At 39.2% G+C, this 18380-nt stretch overlaps 1 protein-coding gene across 2 annotated transcripts in view; it reads right to left on the reverse strand.

The window, feature by feature from the left end:
* Nucleotides 1–1693: 1693 nt before the first annotated feature.
* CERS6 (ceramide synthase 6) overlaps nt 1694–18380 on the reverse strand; it is a 325119-nt gene continuing 308432 nt past the window's right edge. Inside the window, exons 9-11 of one of the 2 annotated variants that reach the window (XM_060624843.3) lie at nt 9489–9645; nt 8923–8946; nt 1694–5803 (exon numbers count right to left, since the gene is read on the reverse strand). In XM_060624843.3, the coding sequence (XP_060480826.1) occupies nt 5651–5803; nt 8923–8946; nt 9489–9645 (334 nt within the window). In that variant the 3' untranslated portion in view covers nt 1694–5650. The remainder of the gene's footprint in view (nt 5804–8922; nt 8947–9488; nt 9646–18380) is intronic. The other variant, XM_060624844.3, reaches the window with a different exon arrangement.

The following is an 18380-nucleotide window of genomic DNA, read 5'->3' on the forward strand; positions in this document are numbered from 1 at the left end:
TTATGTAACTGGAATTATGAATCCCATTATGAAACTGGGATTTAAGGAAAGTTTGCAGGAAACTGGCAGGATGGTGTGTGCCCTGAAATAAATCTTGTCCAGGAAGATGTGACATATTACCAACGCAGGCTGGGTAGCACTTACAGAAAATGGCATTCACACTTTACTCTTAATACTTATCTTTATTATGAAAGTGTTTCCAAAGTAAAATGATCCTCATAATAATGATTGCTTCCAGAGATCAGGAATGAATAATTATATTTTCATATAAAAATCAGCGAAACACAACAATACATAAAATAATTCTAATTGGCTAACAGTACATCATTCCATTTCTGACAAAGATGCCCAAGCACTGAATTGTCTTAAGAAAACAATTAAGGTATTATCACCTACCCTATTTCTCACTGCAAATTAAAAACAATCAAATCCCAAAACTAACCCTCTCCCCCTTGCTTGACAAGAAATGGTTATGGAGGTAACTGATTCTGTGGGCAAACCGAGAGCTGATGAGAATCACAGGTTTAGAGGCTTTATGAAACTTTTGGAAATCACACTTGGAGGGTGTATTCCATCTTTAAATTAATGAATCTCTAAGTTAAAGTCCCAGAATTGCCACATAACTGTTCCTATTACAGAGCTAATTTATCTTTGGCAAGTAATCTTTAAAAGCCTCTAATTTTTTAAGGGCAGTTTTACAATGACAGTTTAAAAAATTACTGTAGGTCCAAAAGAAAAAAAAAGTTACCTCTATAAAATCTAATTTTTCACTTAGCACGGAGACCATACCAACAGCTGCTGTCTTGATTTCCAGGCCATGTGACACATAGCAAAAGAGGAAACCAAGCTTTCATGGACCTGTGTTAAGAAAAACAGGCTCACGTGGGCACAACAGTTTTTAATAAAAATGGAATCAGGCAGAGAAAGAAGTGTGGTTATCAACTGACCCAAAGGCTACTGGAAAATGGATAGCTGATAAGTGACAATATTTTGGCTTCCTTTTATCAAGAGTTCCAGGAGTCTGAAAGGAATGTGGGTGGATGAGATGAGCAAGACAGATCTTGGGCTAACAGTTCCCTCCCATCAGTTCCTGGCCATCTTGAGAATGTTTAGTCTTGTGGAGACACCATAAGATATGCCATCTGGTTGCCAAGACTTTTATTTCTTTGATCTGATGGGGTCTTAGCTTCTGGCCATTTGGTAAGGCATTCCTTTCAAAGGCTTCAGGTTGAACTTAAGTTGGAAATACCTGGAAAAGACTAAGGTTCTCCTTTGGGTGTCTGCAGACCTTACAAACTGTCACTTAGGATGTTTTATCTTCTCTAATAAAAGCAGCATCAGGTCTGCTCCCTCTGAATAAGTATTAGAGAAGTTACAACAGCATAGAGTGGACAAATGGACAGGCCTAGGGCTTGTCTACTAAGCGCCCCCTAGAGGAGGGGAGGCCATACACACAAAGGCAAACCACAGGGTCCTTTGCTGGCCTGTTGCTATAAAGAACTACCTGGTGGCCATAGAGAACCAGTACTAACTACTACCTGCTGCATTCGGCATGACTTCAAGAACTGTTTATAATTACTGAGGGTATTCCTTTCGGGAACAGCATGCTAGGCAGCAAGTGCAATGAATGGAGCTAACTGCCTTTCCTCTTTCCATACAAGTTACTTAACACCTGAAAGTGCCCTGTCATCACTTTCTCATCAGGCTGACTTTGATGTCATTTGTTTTTTCCTTGCTTGAATGTTATAAACATTTCAGGGATACGGATATTTATCTACAAAGCAGGAATCAGCCAAAGACAAAGAAAAAAGAAGTATGCTAATTAGTATCTTAAGACTTCAAATATCACATGAAATGTAAACATTTAACCTTTTGTTTCTAAAGGATTTCTTGAAGCCTCTCTGGACACAACGACATCATCACAGACACAAATAAACAGAATCTTTTAACACCTCTGGAATTATTCTGTACACTTCAAATTAAGGAAAAATACTCAAATATTCAGGCAACTTTGGCATTAACATTTCTAAGAAAGGGGAAAAAAGAACTATCGATGCAAAATCATGAAGAGAATGGGAACAATCATTGGTGTCCATAAAGTTCTCTCTGAAGAGCTTTGTTGCAAAGACTCAGGTGAACTGAACGGAAATCTCATTTTTTACTTTAGCCCAAATAGCAATGAGGTTGAAATAAATAGAGTGGGAGATCCAGACCCTTTCTGCCCAAGGTGAAAGCATTCAGTTTGCTCAAATCCAACCTCTATCAAATACTCAGAATGGAAAGTTGGCAACAGAACTGAACATTTTGAGGTTCACCTACCAGTTTGGCTAAACGTAGTCGGACTTTATCTCATGGAAGAGTTATTTCTGTGACCCAACTGCTTGCTTTCTTTGGGGATCCTACCTTTCTTCCTAGTTCATTTTTGTCAGACACCTGTTTCATTATTGGATGGTACCTCAGGACACCATCTGTCTAGCAGCCTGGCAGGGACTGGATGTTAATAAAACCCTGGGGTGAAGCAGCAACCATATGCATTTTTCACCAACATTCAGCTTAATAATCCATAACACTGACACTTACTCCTCTATTCTCAACATCCGTACCACTGAATTTGGAAATGCGAACTATATTTGGCTTATACTCTGACCTTAGGCCCTCTGTGATCCTAGCTCTGAGGCAAGAGGCCAAAGGGATCCTACCACTCTCAGCTGGGTGAGGAGTATGAACAGGAAGTTGAGAGGGAGGTGGGAAGTTTTTATTGTACACGATGGATAGTTTTTATGAAAAAAAAATATGGGTAAGGATGAGTCTGTGATATTTTGGTTTTATCATGTTTTTGGAGAAATATACATGTACATACATGGATCACACATTTTCATATCATTTATTGACTCAAGGCCAAATTCTACTCAATTTTCTACTTTTTTCCCCACTAAGAGATCTAGAAAAGCTATAGCATTAGAGAATAAAATATTACTTTTTCTAGACTCCTTCCCACATACCCCTTGGTACCCTGGGAAGGTTTGAATATGACCAGGAGGAAGGAGATCTCAGCACAGGCTAAGTTAATTAATGGGAAACAACACTCTCAGTAACCTACAGTTGAATTTACAAAATACACTTCCAAAGCTATGGCCTGGCACAAGTAGAAGATAAGATATCTCACATATTTTTCTCTCTCAGTCTTATCATGCTACCATGGGGGAGGAGTAGACAGAAATGTATTATTTTTAATCTTAACAGGCCTACAAACACCAACTTTGATTAGTCAAAAAGAACTCTTTGCCCTAAAAGGCAAAATCAAATAAAAATCTATAGATATATAGGGGACTGTGTTAAGTTAATGTCACTGGTCACTGAGGCTCTGAGTATTCTCAGTCCTCCTTCTAAGTGACTTTTGGGAGAAACAAAAGTTTGCTTAGATTTGCCTTTGCTAAGGACTAACTCAATTTACTTCATTTCATGCAACTCTTCTAAACCATTAATTTACAAGCCAATCTTTTCAAATTATTCTTCTGTGGTGGGGTGTCAGATGATCCAAATTTGAACACATTGTGGTTCTCTGGTTTATTTCCCCCATTGAGAGGACTTACTCCAGACACTAAAGCAAGGTACAACTCACTCTTCTTTTCCATATTTTAGTTGGTAAAAAAGGAAACTTTCACCTCAAAAATTTTCAGCTATATAACATGCTTGTTGTTCCATTTGATATATCTGCATTTTATCAATGCAGACGTTGAGATGTTGAGATGTTCAGATGTCAGATGTTCAGATGACTAACAAGTACTATTGATGTTTTATGATTGGTCTCAAACCATCCACAACTTACACTCCTAGACATATTCTTGTTTTGTTGAATAAAATAATAAAGCTTTACAAGAAGAATTAGTTGCACTGTTTTATCAACAGACATATGTCTAAGGCTCTTTAATTATTACTGTGGACCTTATCAGAAACATACTATTTCGTATATAAGAGGGGAAAGATTTAATATTATAGTGTGAGGTTTTAGTTTGGGAGTATTAACTATTAACTCACAGGTTGTGAACTGTGGGCACAAAGATTCATCTCAATTTTTTTCAAAAATTAGAATCGAATGTGTATGGCTGGAAGCAGGATGTGCACTCCCTACTATTTCTGCTGTTGTCTTTACTATCCTTTGACTCACATTTATATTATTGCACTGTGGTTCTGGACTCTTGTTTTGTTCATGAAGTAAGTGTTTGTAATACCTTTTTATTCCCTCTTACTTAGAAGTGGAAGAAAACAGATAAAGTCTTTGGTTTATGTGTATGGTTTTCTTACTTATACATAAATAACACTGCCATGTAGGAGACTAGAGCAACTTACTTTTCAACAATCTTTCTCACTGCTGATACTGCTGTAGTCCAGTACAATTTTTATTATTTTTTTCTGGAAATAGCTCTATTTGAATAAAAATTCTTGGAAACTGAACAAATCTTCAAGGAAGCTAACCAAAGGGCCTCAAGTGCAACACTGCTCAGTTTCTAATAACAGGAGAGTCACTGCAGGTCATATTTAAGGAGAAAAGACAAAGAGTAAAATCTTCCTTCTCCCACTGGTTTTACGTTACTCAGAAAAATAGAAACATCAAAATCAAATACTAGATAGGACACTTCCTCGAATGCTGGTTGCAATAAAGTGCTTTGCACCAGAGGTGACCTTTGCCAACTGTTCGAAGTCTCCTTTGCTGTCCCAAAATATGCTTAGCTTCTTTTTTTCATGACATGACAGAAGACTGTGGTAATTATAGGGGTAGTGCTGAAATCTGGTTGAAATCAGCTGTTCTCTTTCTGCTATTCTCAGATCAAGGGACAAATTCCCAATAGTAAGAATGACTTCATTGTTTGTAACTATGACCTTAAGCAAATGTCTTCCTTCAGAGCCAAAGCACTGACATCATAATAGAGAATTAAAAAAAAAGTCTCTGTAACCTACAAGGTTTATCTCCAATTAGCTATCATACTCACTAAAGAAATCTTGGCTGTGTGCACAAGACATTATGTCTATTTTAAACCATACTTTTAAATTTGAACTGCTAATTGACCACAAAGAGTGACAATTAAAAAGCCTAGCTCATCCTGATTGAACTTTACACTGGGAAAATGGTCACTGAGACTATATAGGCAGTTTCAAAACAGGCACTGTAATACAAAGAAAGCAAACCTATTTGGAGTGGTACAAGAATCTTGCACTGGGTTTTGCTTGCTCTAAGTGACAAATTAAGCTGATGCTCCTAGCGAACTGAGTCATAGCAATAGAAAGGGGTAGAAGCAGATGGAGCATCTCCCTCACTGTCATGAACCCAGAGAGTAAAAGGAGTGAGGAAACCCTCTTTTGTCCACAGATTTACAAACAAATACGAAATATAAATAATATTCTAAGACAGTACAAATGCAAATACTGTTCCCTTGTGTCAATTACATACAGCATGCCTACATATAGAGAATGGTAATTCTTCTTCATTCACAGACAGGACATATGGCAGTGCACTATTCAAAATGCTTTGAGATAATCCTAATTTTTGTTTCTGGTGCTGAGATATAATGAAAGGAACTACATTTGCAACTTATTAAATGCTTCCAGGAACAAATAGTTCACTTTGTTCGGGACTTGTAGTTTTGAGTAATTAATCATCCACGGAGCAAGACCCAGTCAGGAGATACCCATTGGTACCACTGGTCCCATTGGTGGTGGTTGCAGTGTGGGGGTTCTTTCCTGGAGGTTCTGAATCTTCCTCATCTGAGCTAGACTCAATATCACTTCGATCATCCTTGGACACCTGTGGAATACAAGAAGGTGAATGCAACCAGCTCCTAAGGAATCATTAAAGTATGGCATGCTCAGAAGTACATGTAATTGTACGTGAAGAGAAACATCCAAATGTTAAAAGTCAAAAAGGATAGGAATATTGCCTATTATATTCCATTATAGTAAGTTCTCCTTCACTGGAGATATATAATTTGGGTGACAAAGTCAATTATCAAGGAATGTAGGTAGATTTGGCATCATAGGGGGCTGGGCTAGACATACTGACTTTAAGGTACCTTTGGACAATGAGAATGTACCAGACCATGAAACCCACTCTTACTGGCAAAGTACCACACTATGCTATTGGAATGGCATTATAGGAATTTGGTACAAATGGATCAATTTACTCTCTGATGATCACATTCTCCATGAAAATCCCATAAAGGATTAGCCACACTAATTGTGATATTCACTAGCTTAGATCATTTAAAAAGTCATTCTTATTTGGCTTTGTAATGCATTATTTTATGATTTAATTTGTTTTCCTATTCTATCTGCTAAAATTAAGTAGAAATTATGTGTTATGTACTATGTAACAACTAATGGCAATAGGAGGCATTTTGGGAACCTGCTGGGTGAGGTCTAGTTTAAAATATTTCCCAAAGATTGGGGTGCCTGGGTGGCTCAGTCGGTTAAGTGTCCGACTTTGGCTCAGGTCATGATCTCACAACTTGTGGGTTTGAGCCCTGTGTCGGGCTCTGTGCTGACAGCTCAGAGCCTGGAGCCTGTTTCAGATTCTGTGTCTCCCTCTCTATCTCTGCCCCTCCCCTGCTCACGCTCTGTCTCTGTCTCAAAAATAAATAAACAGGGGCGCCTGGGTGGCGCAGTCGGTTAAGCGTCCGACTTCAGCCAGGTCACGATCTCGCGGTCCGTGAGTTCGAGCCCCGCGTCAGGCTCTGGGCTGATGGCTCGGAGCCTGGAGCCTGTTTCCGATTCTGTGTCTCCCTCTCTCTCTGCCCCTCCCCCGTTCATGCTCTGTCTCGCTCTGTCCCAAAAATAACTTAAAAATAAATAAATAAATAAATAAATAAATAAACATTTTTTTTAAGTTTATTCATTTATTGGGGCGCCTGGGTGGCTCAGTCAGTTGAGCGTCTGCTTTCAGCTCAGTCATGATCTCGCGGTTTGTGGGTTCGAGCCCCATGTCGTGCTGACAGCTCAGAGCCTGGAGCCTGCCTCGGATTGTGTCTCCCTCTCTCTCTTCCCCTCCCCCACTCATACTCTGTCTCTCACAAATAAATAAACATTAAAAAAATTAATAAAATAAAACAAAGTAAAATACAATATTTTCCAAAGAAAATCTATTGATCATTATTCCAAGGTTCTTCAGTCCTCCACCCAGTCTCATTATGTAATGAGGATCACAGACTTAGGCACCAGCATATAAATCTATGCATTACCATAAAGGACAAAATAAAGTCACAGTCTAACAAAAAAAAAAAGTCATTTAGGGAGGGTTTAAGAAAATCCTCAACTGCTTTTAAAATTAACATGTTTGAACCTCTTACTCTGTCTAAATTATGGTAAACATTTTTACCCAACAGGCCTTAAGCCATCTGAGTGAGCACTGTTCATTTATTTCCTAAGTGGGGTAGCAATAGGGACCTGGGGCCTGGCTTCATTGGGTTTCCCAAATCTAGTTGCCCGTGATTGTCTAAGAAGTGCATTGGCAGAGTTTCCTGGGAGGTATATCGGAATGAACTGGGGGCTTTTTCACATCACATCCTCTCTCTGCCACCACTGCCCCCAACTTGAGAAGCCACCATTGCTGCAGGACAACATCATCTCTGTCAGGTGGGTGTGGACAGGACAGAGTGTGAACATGTATGCATGGCACCTGCTCCTTTCTAACCAGAAACAACTAAAATAAATACGGTAAAAATGGACTTCACTCCAATGCTCCTTGAGATGAGACTGAACTCAAAAGGACCACCATCAAGAAGATTTAGATACAGAAAAACCAAAAGGACTGAATTATTTAGGATACTTTAACTTAAAAAAAAACCATGGGTCACAAAGATAGCATGATAGTAAAGCACCACTACATTTAGAAATCCATTAGTCATAAATTAAGCTGCTAAAGAGGAAAGAAAACTCCAGATTCAAAGTGATTAATTTACATTTGCATGCTTAGTAAGATTATTTTTAATTGCATTTGGAAAAATAAAGTCTATATTTATGTTACCTTCAAGGAAATTAATAATTTAACATGTCTCAAGATAACCCACAGAAAAATACTGTCCATTACCCATGGCCATGAAGAATTCTTACTGTTCTGGATGAAGAGCAATGGCAGTTAAGATATTCTGAAGCCTGAGATCTGCCATAAAATTAATAATCATCTCTATGTAAGCCTGAGGAATAATTTGGAGAGAAGACAAGACGTCTGGTGGAAACAGCAATGCAATAAGGAGACAAGTAATGGAATCTACTGTGCCCTTGCATCTCCAATTACTGTTATACTGATAATATTGTGCACGTTGATGTAATTTGTATCCAAATGAGGAAAGGAGTGTGTTTTAACAGAAATACGTGCTCATTTTAAGGATGAAGAGGTCACAGAGAAAAAAAATGAACCTTTTGCCTCTCAACAGTTATTTGGTCCAAATATGTTGGATATATAAAAGCTGATGCTGAGAACTGCCTTCATAGTACATAACTAGATGCCTTGAGCTCCACAGAAGAGGCCAGGACCAAGTGGTCAGGGCAGAGCAGGCAAACAGCTGATGCTCCAACCTCCTTTCTGGACCACGTTGATCCTCGCCCCAACTTTGTTCTGTTTTTCCTACTTCACTTTGGTCTATTTCTCTTTTTTTTAAGCAAACATGTTAAACACCAGTGAAAAAATTCCTCTCCTCCTGCTGGATCGTGCAAAATTTAGCAGGATGCAAGTTCACGCAAAGGGCACTCACTGAGCTGTTCCTGGTATCCTTTGCACCTGGTGGGAGCCACATCTCAGTTAAAGCCTCTGGCCAGTGCCAACAGATTAGCCAGAACAATATGCATGGGAACAAAAGCATCTGCGTGCCCCTCCAACAGGCAAGAGTGGCACCCAAAACAAGGACAGAGAGAGAGGTCTGAGGAACTTACATGTAAAGGGTTCCACTTCCCAGCCTTCCAGGGTGGCAGAAGGAAGAGAACAAACAATGAAAGTAAGAAAATGTCACAGAGAACATTCTGGAAAAGCCACTGCTCTCAAGAAACTTTATTTGAATCAGCCTCATGAGTCTATATTTAAACAAAGATATTTAGCTGAGTTTTATTGGAAAAATCACAAATGGGCATGCTGCATCAAGCAACCCTTTTCATAAAAGGAAAGAAATTATTAAATTTCTGTTTGGTAGAAGTTTAATCAGAGAAGGACCATGGGAGACAGAGGCAGTGAAAGAACATGACAAATAACATTATCATCATTAAATCTAGAATTATAAATACAGATCAGTGGGAATCGTCATCAAAGCGATACCACAAGTTAAAAAAAATTAACTGGACAGAAGAAAATGAAAATTTGGTTTGTGTTTCTAGGAGGTTATGCTAAATCATGAAGAAAAAATACAAGTTTTGATGAATTTTGAAATAATAGTATTTCTGCTGATGAAGAAGAACCAAAAATATAATTTTCTGGGACATATTAGAAATAGCAAGTTTTATCTTACCTTGCCTTTTGAAATAGCTTTGCAAGCCATTTTTATGATCAAGTAAGACCAGAAGCAGTTCAAGCCTTGTACTAGCAACAGCAGTAGATTAAACACCCACCAGGAAGGGTAAGGTCCAACGATCTCCCAGCTTTCAAATAACGTGGTATTTAACACCCTAAGGAAAAAGAGAAAGTAATCACTGAACACAGCTTTCCACTTTGCTTTCAAAGGACCTTCAGTTAGTGCACACCAACACAAAGCCAACAATATCCACTAACTAGTCCCACCCTGCAAGGATGGTCTGAAACGTGACCAGGTACTTGGAAGAGTCCTTGCTGGAACTATTTCCCTGGTTTCTTAACACTCATTTTAATTCCAGCTGGACCAGTGAACTTCTTCTCCCCTTTCACTTCTGTTGTCATTTCCTCCATTAATTTCCATGATGTTTTGGGTTGTCATTCTCTCTCTTACTACTTGTTAAAAGGCCTGTTTTGTCTCCAAAGTTGCCTTTGGTCTTTAAGTGTGAGGAATACTATTTGATAACATTACATTGCAGGAACAAAGGTTAATTCCAGAAACACTAGTTAGGAAGTTTAAACTGTATGCCTAGCACAGTGGTGGTTAGAATATACTTACAGCCAGGCAAAAAGTATTTGAAGTAATTTGTTCTCTCTGTAATCTATCATCAAGACCAGGATGGAGCAGCCGCCTGGGGTAGGTACATGAGGGCTGGTTTCAGTGCTTCACTCTTGTCCCTGCTGCGTCCTCTCCTATGACTTTAGAAGTTGATTCATACCTTCTGGACTCATATTATTGCCATAAAGAAACATGGTGCCCACAGAACTTCACAATCACTCTGACTTCCTTGCTTTCCTCCTAAGCTTACTGCAGGGCTTTGTCTGGAGATCTAAGGATGTTGACCAAACTCATCTAAGTGTATTTCCACCATCTGCCACTGCAGTGCTTTCTGGGACCCGAGGAGAAGCTAGGTGGACAATACTTATTGGCTAAGGGGTAGGGATGGAAAACTCATAAGACATAGGCTACTCCCACAAGAACAGAAGACAGATATATAGAAAATTTTAATTTTAATATAAGAGTATGATGAGTGCTTTGAGGGAGGTTAGGAAAACTACTTTGTTCATAAAAGGAAAGAAACTTAATTTGCACTTGGATAAGAAGAAAAAAAGGGGAATGGATAATAGACACAAACAGATTTCCCATCCCTAATTTCAGCAACCCTCATTTATAGGCCAGAAGGAGATGCACAAAGTATGTTTCTGATCCTGTCACACTAGTGGTCTCTCGAGAACAATGTACAAAAATCAATAGTATGGAACTGAATTTTATAATTCATTATAAGTGTATTACTCTACAACATAGAATTCATTTTGGTGGAAAGGGACTAATATTAGAAAATCTGTTAATATAATGTATTACACATCCATGGGCCAAACTGGGACAAACCCAGTTATTTCAATAGCACTGAAAGACATTTGGTAATGTTCAATTCCCCACTGCTGGTGTTTAAAAACTAGAGCTCAAAGGATTTCCTTAATATGATTTTAACCAGCTCAAGTCAGCTGTCATCATATTTAATTTTTTAACATTTTTATTTATTTTTGAGACAGAGAGAGACAGAGCATGAACGGGGGAGGGGCAGAGAGAGAGGGAGACACAGAATCGGAAGCAGGCTCCAGGCTCTAGCCATCAGCCCAGAGCCCGACGCGGGGCTCGAACTCACAGACTGCGAGATCGTGACCTGAGCTGAAGTCGGACGCTCAACCGACTGAGCCACCCAGGCGCCCCGTGTCATCATATTTAATAACACCAGAGTTACTGCCTTTCTAATCAGAGACAAACCACAACGAGCCAGCATCACCATTATTATTTAACACAATTCTGAAAGTTCTGGCCATTGAGTATGGTGGTAGAATGTCTAAGACCTCATTTGAAGTACATAAACATCAAATCTCTATAACTATTTTAGAAATAGCAAGCAATAAAAATTTCTAATGATAGGAAACAGTTAAGAAATTAGTTTTCATTTTTATTCCAGAAATTATGAACTCACTCAAGTATTGAACATGTTTTAAGAGTTTCTTATGATAGAGAAAAATATGTAGTATCACCTCAACTTCATAAAATAAATATTGTTGACCTTTGAACAGCACAGGTTAGGGGCACCAACCCCTCATGCAGTCAAAACTGTGTGTGAAACTTTTGACTTCCCCCAACTTAACTACTAATAGCCTATTGTAGACTGTAAACCTTCCCGATAACATAAACAGTCAACACATATTTTGTTTGTTATATGTATTATATACTGTATTCTTACAATAAAGTAAGCTAGAGAAAAGCATTAAGAAAATCACAAGGAAAAGAAAATTCATTTACAGTACTATATTTATTGAAAAAATCTATGTGTAAGTGGACCCATGTAGTTCAAACCTGTGTTAAGGGTCACATAGACACAGAGAAAAGCCAGAAAACTGTAATTCCTTGAAAGGAATTAAAGTCATTATAGACTTTCTTTGGTGAATTAAGGAATTTTGTATTTTCTTCCTTACATTCTTTTTTCCAAATCTATTAAAAATAATTAGAAAAAATACACGTTATTTTTAAAAAGGAGCACATTAGGATAAGCCTACATTTCAGTCTTGTTCATTATCCCAAGAGGCAGCCATACCAGCTTGCCAGCCCAGGGACAACAGATCGAAGTAAGGTTCAACCCCGTGGCAGTAAGGCAGGACCCACGCACCTTACACTTTTCTCTCTCCAGCACCTTGCAGAACACCTAGAAGTAACATGCTTTCTGGACATGTTGGTTGATTGTATGTGTGTTTAGTAATCAAATAAATAGGCCCGCACAAGGCAGCTCTGGAAAAATAACAATTTTATTTCAGAACCAGCTCTGCTTTGTGACATATTATATGTTCTGACATTCAGAGGGAATCTAGTTTCATTTGAACAGAAAGAGGTCCTGTAGAAATAGCAACAATGATTGCATTATGCTATTCATTATAAATTAGCCTTTGCTGGATCATAGGTTGAGAGCCTTTTTCACCATTATGATTTGCTCGGCTTAATTTGAACAAGGTGTCATGCAGTCACTGGTGACATGGCATTCACATTAATTTCTGAAATGCTGCATCAGAATTCATAGGCTTTGCCATGACAATCAGTGGCAGCTCTGAGATACTGCTCAAAAGTAATGGGATTTCTTTGAAAATTGACTTGGATGCCTGCAGAGACACTTGGGAAAATATACTCAGTGCACCCAGGGGATATATCTCTCAGTGAGAAGCTTGGTAAGAAAAACAATATATTAGGAATTTAAACTGGGGAGAGAGATATCATTACAGCACATGGACTCTGAAAAACAGCAAACCCAGGAAATGGGCATTGGTTTAGATACAGAATGTTTGATGAGGAAACTGTTCCTTTTTTGTGCAAACTGTTGAAATGGCGATTACAGGATTTTATCCTTTCTTGGAGGTTAGGGTTAGGAGTATATACTTTAATGATACTATTGCAAATTTATGGTGATAAGCTCTGAACACGGGTTATCTCTAAGCACTCATAGAGAGAGGCTTCTGGGATGCTGGAAACGTTCCAGATCTTGATCCATATGGTGATTATGTGGATTATACATATGTAAGCTTCACAAATATGAAAACGTATCAAGCTATATACTGAACAGTTGGGCACTATACTGGGAATCATACCTCAGTAAAAGAAAATGGAGAAAGTACTTTGTGGACCAAATGCCATCAACCTCTGGCTTGCATAATTACTATCATACCAGTGTTCCCCTCCCCCCCCCCCCCCAATAATCTGGTTTCACCATATGGTTTCTAAGAAAATAGATTCTTTTTTCTTTCCTAAGCAATGGGCTACAGTGTCAAACCTACTGTTGCTGCTCTCTACTGCTGTAGAGAGTTTGGAGCCATTAAGGGACCAGAAAGGATCATTTTCCTTTTCATTAATGTTAGGCTCACTTAACCACTAGATGGCACATCACGCACATACAAAGCATGCTCAAATAGGTCTATTCTACCAGAACTGTCTGCCAAGGTGTGGCTCCCAGCACAAGAATCACTGGATCTTCAGGTTACACTCTTCTTTCTAAGAATCTTGCTAAACAATGGGATGAGGAGGCTTCAGTCTGTAGTTATTTCTTCCTGCATGATTCTTGATTCCTTGCAGGGCAAAGCTGAGCTCCAGGCAATTTTTGGTGACATGCAGATGCACCATCTTCTACCCCAACAGACAGATTAGCCTTGATGAGTTATTTTAATGGATGTTTAATGAATCATAAGAATTTAATTTGACCATGACTTAAAATTACTTACCTTTTAGAGTCTTCATCTAAAATAATTATCACAGAAAGATTATACAGACTATCCTAGGTCATGGATATGGACGGACATTCATGCACAAGTGGAAAGTTTACAATCTTTTTTTAAAAGCAAAAACACAGTAGTAACATTTTAACATGATATTTAAGGACTTATTCATATTCTAAGCATCAATGTGATTTCTGCTTTCCCTTCAGGCCTCAGAATTCTGGAAGTCTCATAATGTAACACAGCACAAGTGTAGACGATCTTCACTGTTGTCTCATTTGGAAAAAGTATAACCAGTGCTTCATTCCTTCATTCTTATGACTGCCAACTCAAAGTTTAAGTTCATTATCTTTAATACATAAAGTTAGATGAACAGTCTCACTTTTGGCTCTAATCTTGCTTTTAAAATGTTACAGTAGTTTAGAGGTAGGACCATATATAATGGTGACTGAGATTTAAAAATGAGAGGCCCAGGTTCTCTTGTTGTGTGAATGAGTTACAAGTGGATGTTCATGATGAGCCCAAGCCCCTGACCACAGCAAGCAACCACAGACTATGCCTCACTCCTTCTCTCCACCCCTACCAAAAAGCTCCACCTGAGCCTTGGGTTGGGGATTTCTGGAATGATCTATATAAAAACCACAACAATAATTGGACCCATGTCTAATATCCAAAGAGAGCCAAGATTGCTTCTCTAGGAGAATCAGGGTCAAGGTCTCACTTTGAGTAGAGCTGCATAATACAAACGAGGGTAGATTAAAAAGTAAAATTTGCTTTATAGTCAAAATGAAGGTGTTCTTTACTTCAGAGCTTTTGAATGGTCTTGGCTTTGCTTTCCTAGGCAGATTTCAGTATATTTCATGATGTGTGGATCTCTGGCATATATTTTCATTTGAAACTACACAAAACATAAACGCAAAGTAGATTTGACCTAAAGACAGTTAATAATCTATTGGCATGTTTTGCTCATGTTAAAGTAGATGCTGACACAAAAGCACTTAAAACTTACTCTGAACAGAAACACTGGGTACTTAATACCTGAAAAAGAAGAGTCTGATAATTAATTCACTGTGATATGCAATGTTCTTTGTCCTGGTTCTCCTAAGGTAATAAAAGCTTAAGGCCTAAACAATTGGTCAAGTGTTGCATAGGCAAGGCTGCAAAAGGCTTAAAACCACGTGTGTAATTTTCTTTTAACATATAATCTCCCCAGCACCTCAGATTTTTCCAAAATGCTATTGTTGGTCAGCAAGTTGTTTTGGAGGAAAGCTCTGGGTAGCCTCTAGCATGGGTACCAAATTATTTTGAATAATAGATTCATGAAGTTTGTAGCAGACAGAGAAGTAATCTAACAGGAAGCTAAACTTGAACATGGATGGACCATCTCTGATTTAGCAGTGGACATACCTGTTCTGCCATATTCCCATCTGAATAAGACTGTGGGATCAATTCATTTATTTTTATTTTTTGGTCCTAGCTTGACCAGACTTAGGAACTGGTCACTTATACTCTTGTAAGTGGTGACTTCCTGGCTGGGGCAGATGTTTTTCTCAAAATTAGTCACTGCCCTCTTGGTGCTCCATTGCTGTCTGTCTGCCTGAATTCCCAACCCCTCCACTCGTCCCCTTGTCTATGTTACTGATCTGCCAACCCGAGTCCCTCTAGCCAAGGCCATGTCCTTGATACACTCTGATTCCAACATGCTTGTTTTCAACCCTCTGCCTAGCCCTGTGTTGCCCACATGCCCCTTAAGATAGACTTTTGAGGGGCGCCTGGGTGGCGCAGTCGGTTAAGCGTCCGACTTCAGCCAGGTCACCATCTCGCGGTCTGTGAGTTCGAGCCCCGCGTCAGGCTCTGGGCTGATGGCTCGGAGCCTGGAGCCTGTTTCCGATTCCGTGTCTCCCTCTCTCTCTGCCCCTCCCCCGTTCATGCTCTGTCTCTCTCTGTCCCAAAAATAAATAAAAAACGTTGAAAAAAAAAATTTTTAAAAGATAGACTTTTGACTGGTTCTCTATAGCTAATTTTTATTGAGTAATTGCTGTGTGTTGAGTACTGTGCCAAACATGTTACACACATTGTTTCAGTTAGTCCTCTCTACATCCCTGTGAGATCCCTGTATAGTAGTAATACTTATACTAGCCAGTATTTATTGAGCTTTAACTATATGCTAGGAACTGGGCTCTGGCTTTACATAACTCATTTAATCCTATATATATATATTTTTTTTAAGTATCTGTTTTACAGATGAAGAAACTAAAACACAAGGAATGTAAATAAATTTTCCAAGGTCAGATCTAGTAGGTGGGGTCAGCTGGGATTTGAACCCACCTGTGTCTACTGGTCTGGGTCTTTAGGTCCCACTATTCCTAAAGTCTTTATTCAGCTCCTCCAGACCTTTCCTTAGTCCTTCACCCTTGGCCCCAGCACAAGGCCAACGACTGCCATGTTACAACAGAGAAAGTACACAAACACACCTGTGCTTTAACATTTGTGCTTCCTATGGCCTGTCATTCCCAGCCCTTTTTCCCTGGGATTTTTATCCCTTGGGTTCAATATCTGCTTCCAGGCCCCTCTTGCTTAAATGACCCATTTGGGCTTATTTAACTGGTTTTCCCACTGTGGCCCACCCCATTCAAACCCTAAATCCTGACACAGAATGATCTCCATTACTGGACATCATATAATGCCTTTCACCAATACCTTGTCATGTATATGAAATATTTCAGACATAAAAGCAAAGATCTTGTTCTAAAAATGGGAGAAAGTGGGAGAGAGAGCCTTGTGCCTCCTGGGCAGGTGAACATCTAAGAAAGTCTGAGATTCCAGGCAATCATTCTCCACTTTCCTAAAAGAGTGTAAAACCATCACCCCATCATCATAGACTTAGGGTGGAAGACCAGATTCTGAAACCTCCCCTTTCCTGCTCTTTCCCTGAAGGGCTGCTTCATGCTCATGTCCATTGTAGGGACCATGCCTAGCAAGACCAGTGACAGGTAGTGCTCTTGGGCCAAGGTGGAACAGGAAAATCTCACAGCTTGCCATGGGTTTCTTTGCCCTTTTCTCCCTTTTCCCTTCCCTTGGGGATGTGAGCTGTATTTTTTGTAGCAGTGAGAGAAAACAAAGGCCAAACACATACCAAAGTGGAACTCTGGTTGTGAGATTCTTTCTCCTATCGTCAAAGTTTCTGAGTCTAATCAATTAACTCAGAGTAGAAAAGACTGCCCATTCCTAGAGTCTACCAAACTCATTCCTGAGGGGACCCACTGGGCTCTGGTAAGAAATGCAGAGGGAAGGTCTAGTGGCCTTGTAGGAATATGTCATTTACAGTGTGGCTATTTACAACAGGAACATAGGCTGGTATAGTTATTTGCTTCTTGGGAGTGAATATCTTCCATTTGGCTCCCCATTCCAGGCAGTGGCTGGCAGCTGAGGCTGTATGTATTTCATCATTAGCTATTTAAATAGCACCTTCTGTGTGGGAATGGCTTTTAAGTCAGAAGAGTCTGCAGTGTGGTGGGTCCATGGTTATTTCCTTGATCACAGCTCATGGTGATGTGGTCTGCACATACCCTAGAAAATGAAATGAGGTGTGCAGCACCCATATTCATACCTATGTGCTGGGATTTCTGTGGGGAAATACAAAATGAGCATCTCTAGAGATGAATGGTAAGCAAGCATTAGTAAAATACATCACTGAGTCAACTGAACTATTTAAGAGAGCCTGAGTAATAGTAATACTTCCATTTGAAAGAAGTTCGAGGAATTTTCATGTTTATTAGACTGAGTCTCAATGATAACCTATGAAGTTGGCAGGTCAGATAAGATACCAACTTTTTGGTCAGGAGACCAGGATCTTAAAGTCTTATTTAATTATCCAAGGTCACAACATTATAGTTTTTGTTGTTTTTAATTTAAACATATTATTGCTTGGTCTCCTCTTTTTAAAAATTACATCAAAACAGAGGATGTGTACTCTCCATAAAACTTTTAGCAAAGAAGAGTTAATAGGGAGGTTCAGAAGACATCATGTTTGGGCTGGCAGGCTAGCAAGACAGGAAGAATACGGTCCATCTGCCTCCTAAAAATCCCTTGAGAAGGTTCCAGTACAGTCTTGGCTCAGGGAGAATTTCCATATTTAATTATTCAGGGATCCACCTCCACCCAGTGTAGAAGCCTGAAGAGAGTTGGCATTACCTTAGAAACTCTCTATTAGAACTTCTTGATCCTACCTTCATTTGCCTAGAAGCCTACTGGTGAGATCTTTCTGCCCTATCAAGAGGTTTTCCTAGAGTAATGAGTCAGATAACAGGTTAACCCGAAATTACTAAAAAAAAAAAAATCCCCAAGCTGAACAAATATTAATTATGTATTTTCAAAGAAAAAATCTATATCCTCACTAGCATATGTATGTCCTCTGGTCCTCAAGAAAAACAGGCCCACTCACCTAGCTAGCATGCACCAACTGACTGGTAGGTCTAAAAGGTAAGCTAAAGAATATTTTCTGCTAAAAAAATGACCCTCTCTCCTCCTCCTTCCTGATTGACTTCCTTATTCTCATATC

This window comes from Panthera onca, chromosome C1, assembly GCF_046562875.1.
Source record: "Panthera onca isolate mPanOnc1 chromosome C1, mPanOnc1 haplotype 2, whole genome shotgun sequence".
NCBI lineage: Eukaryota > Metazoa > Chordata > Mammalia > Carnivora > Felidae > Panthera > Panthera onca.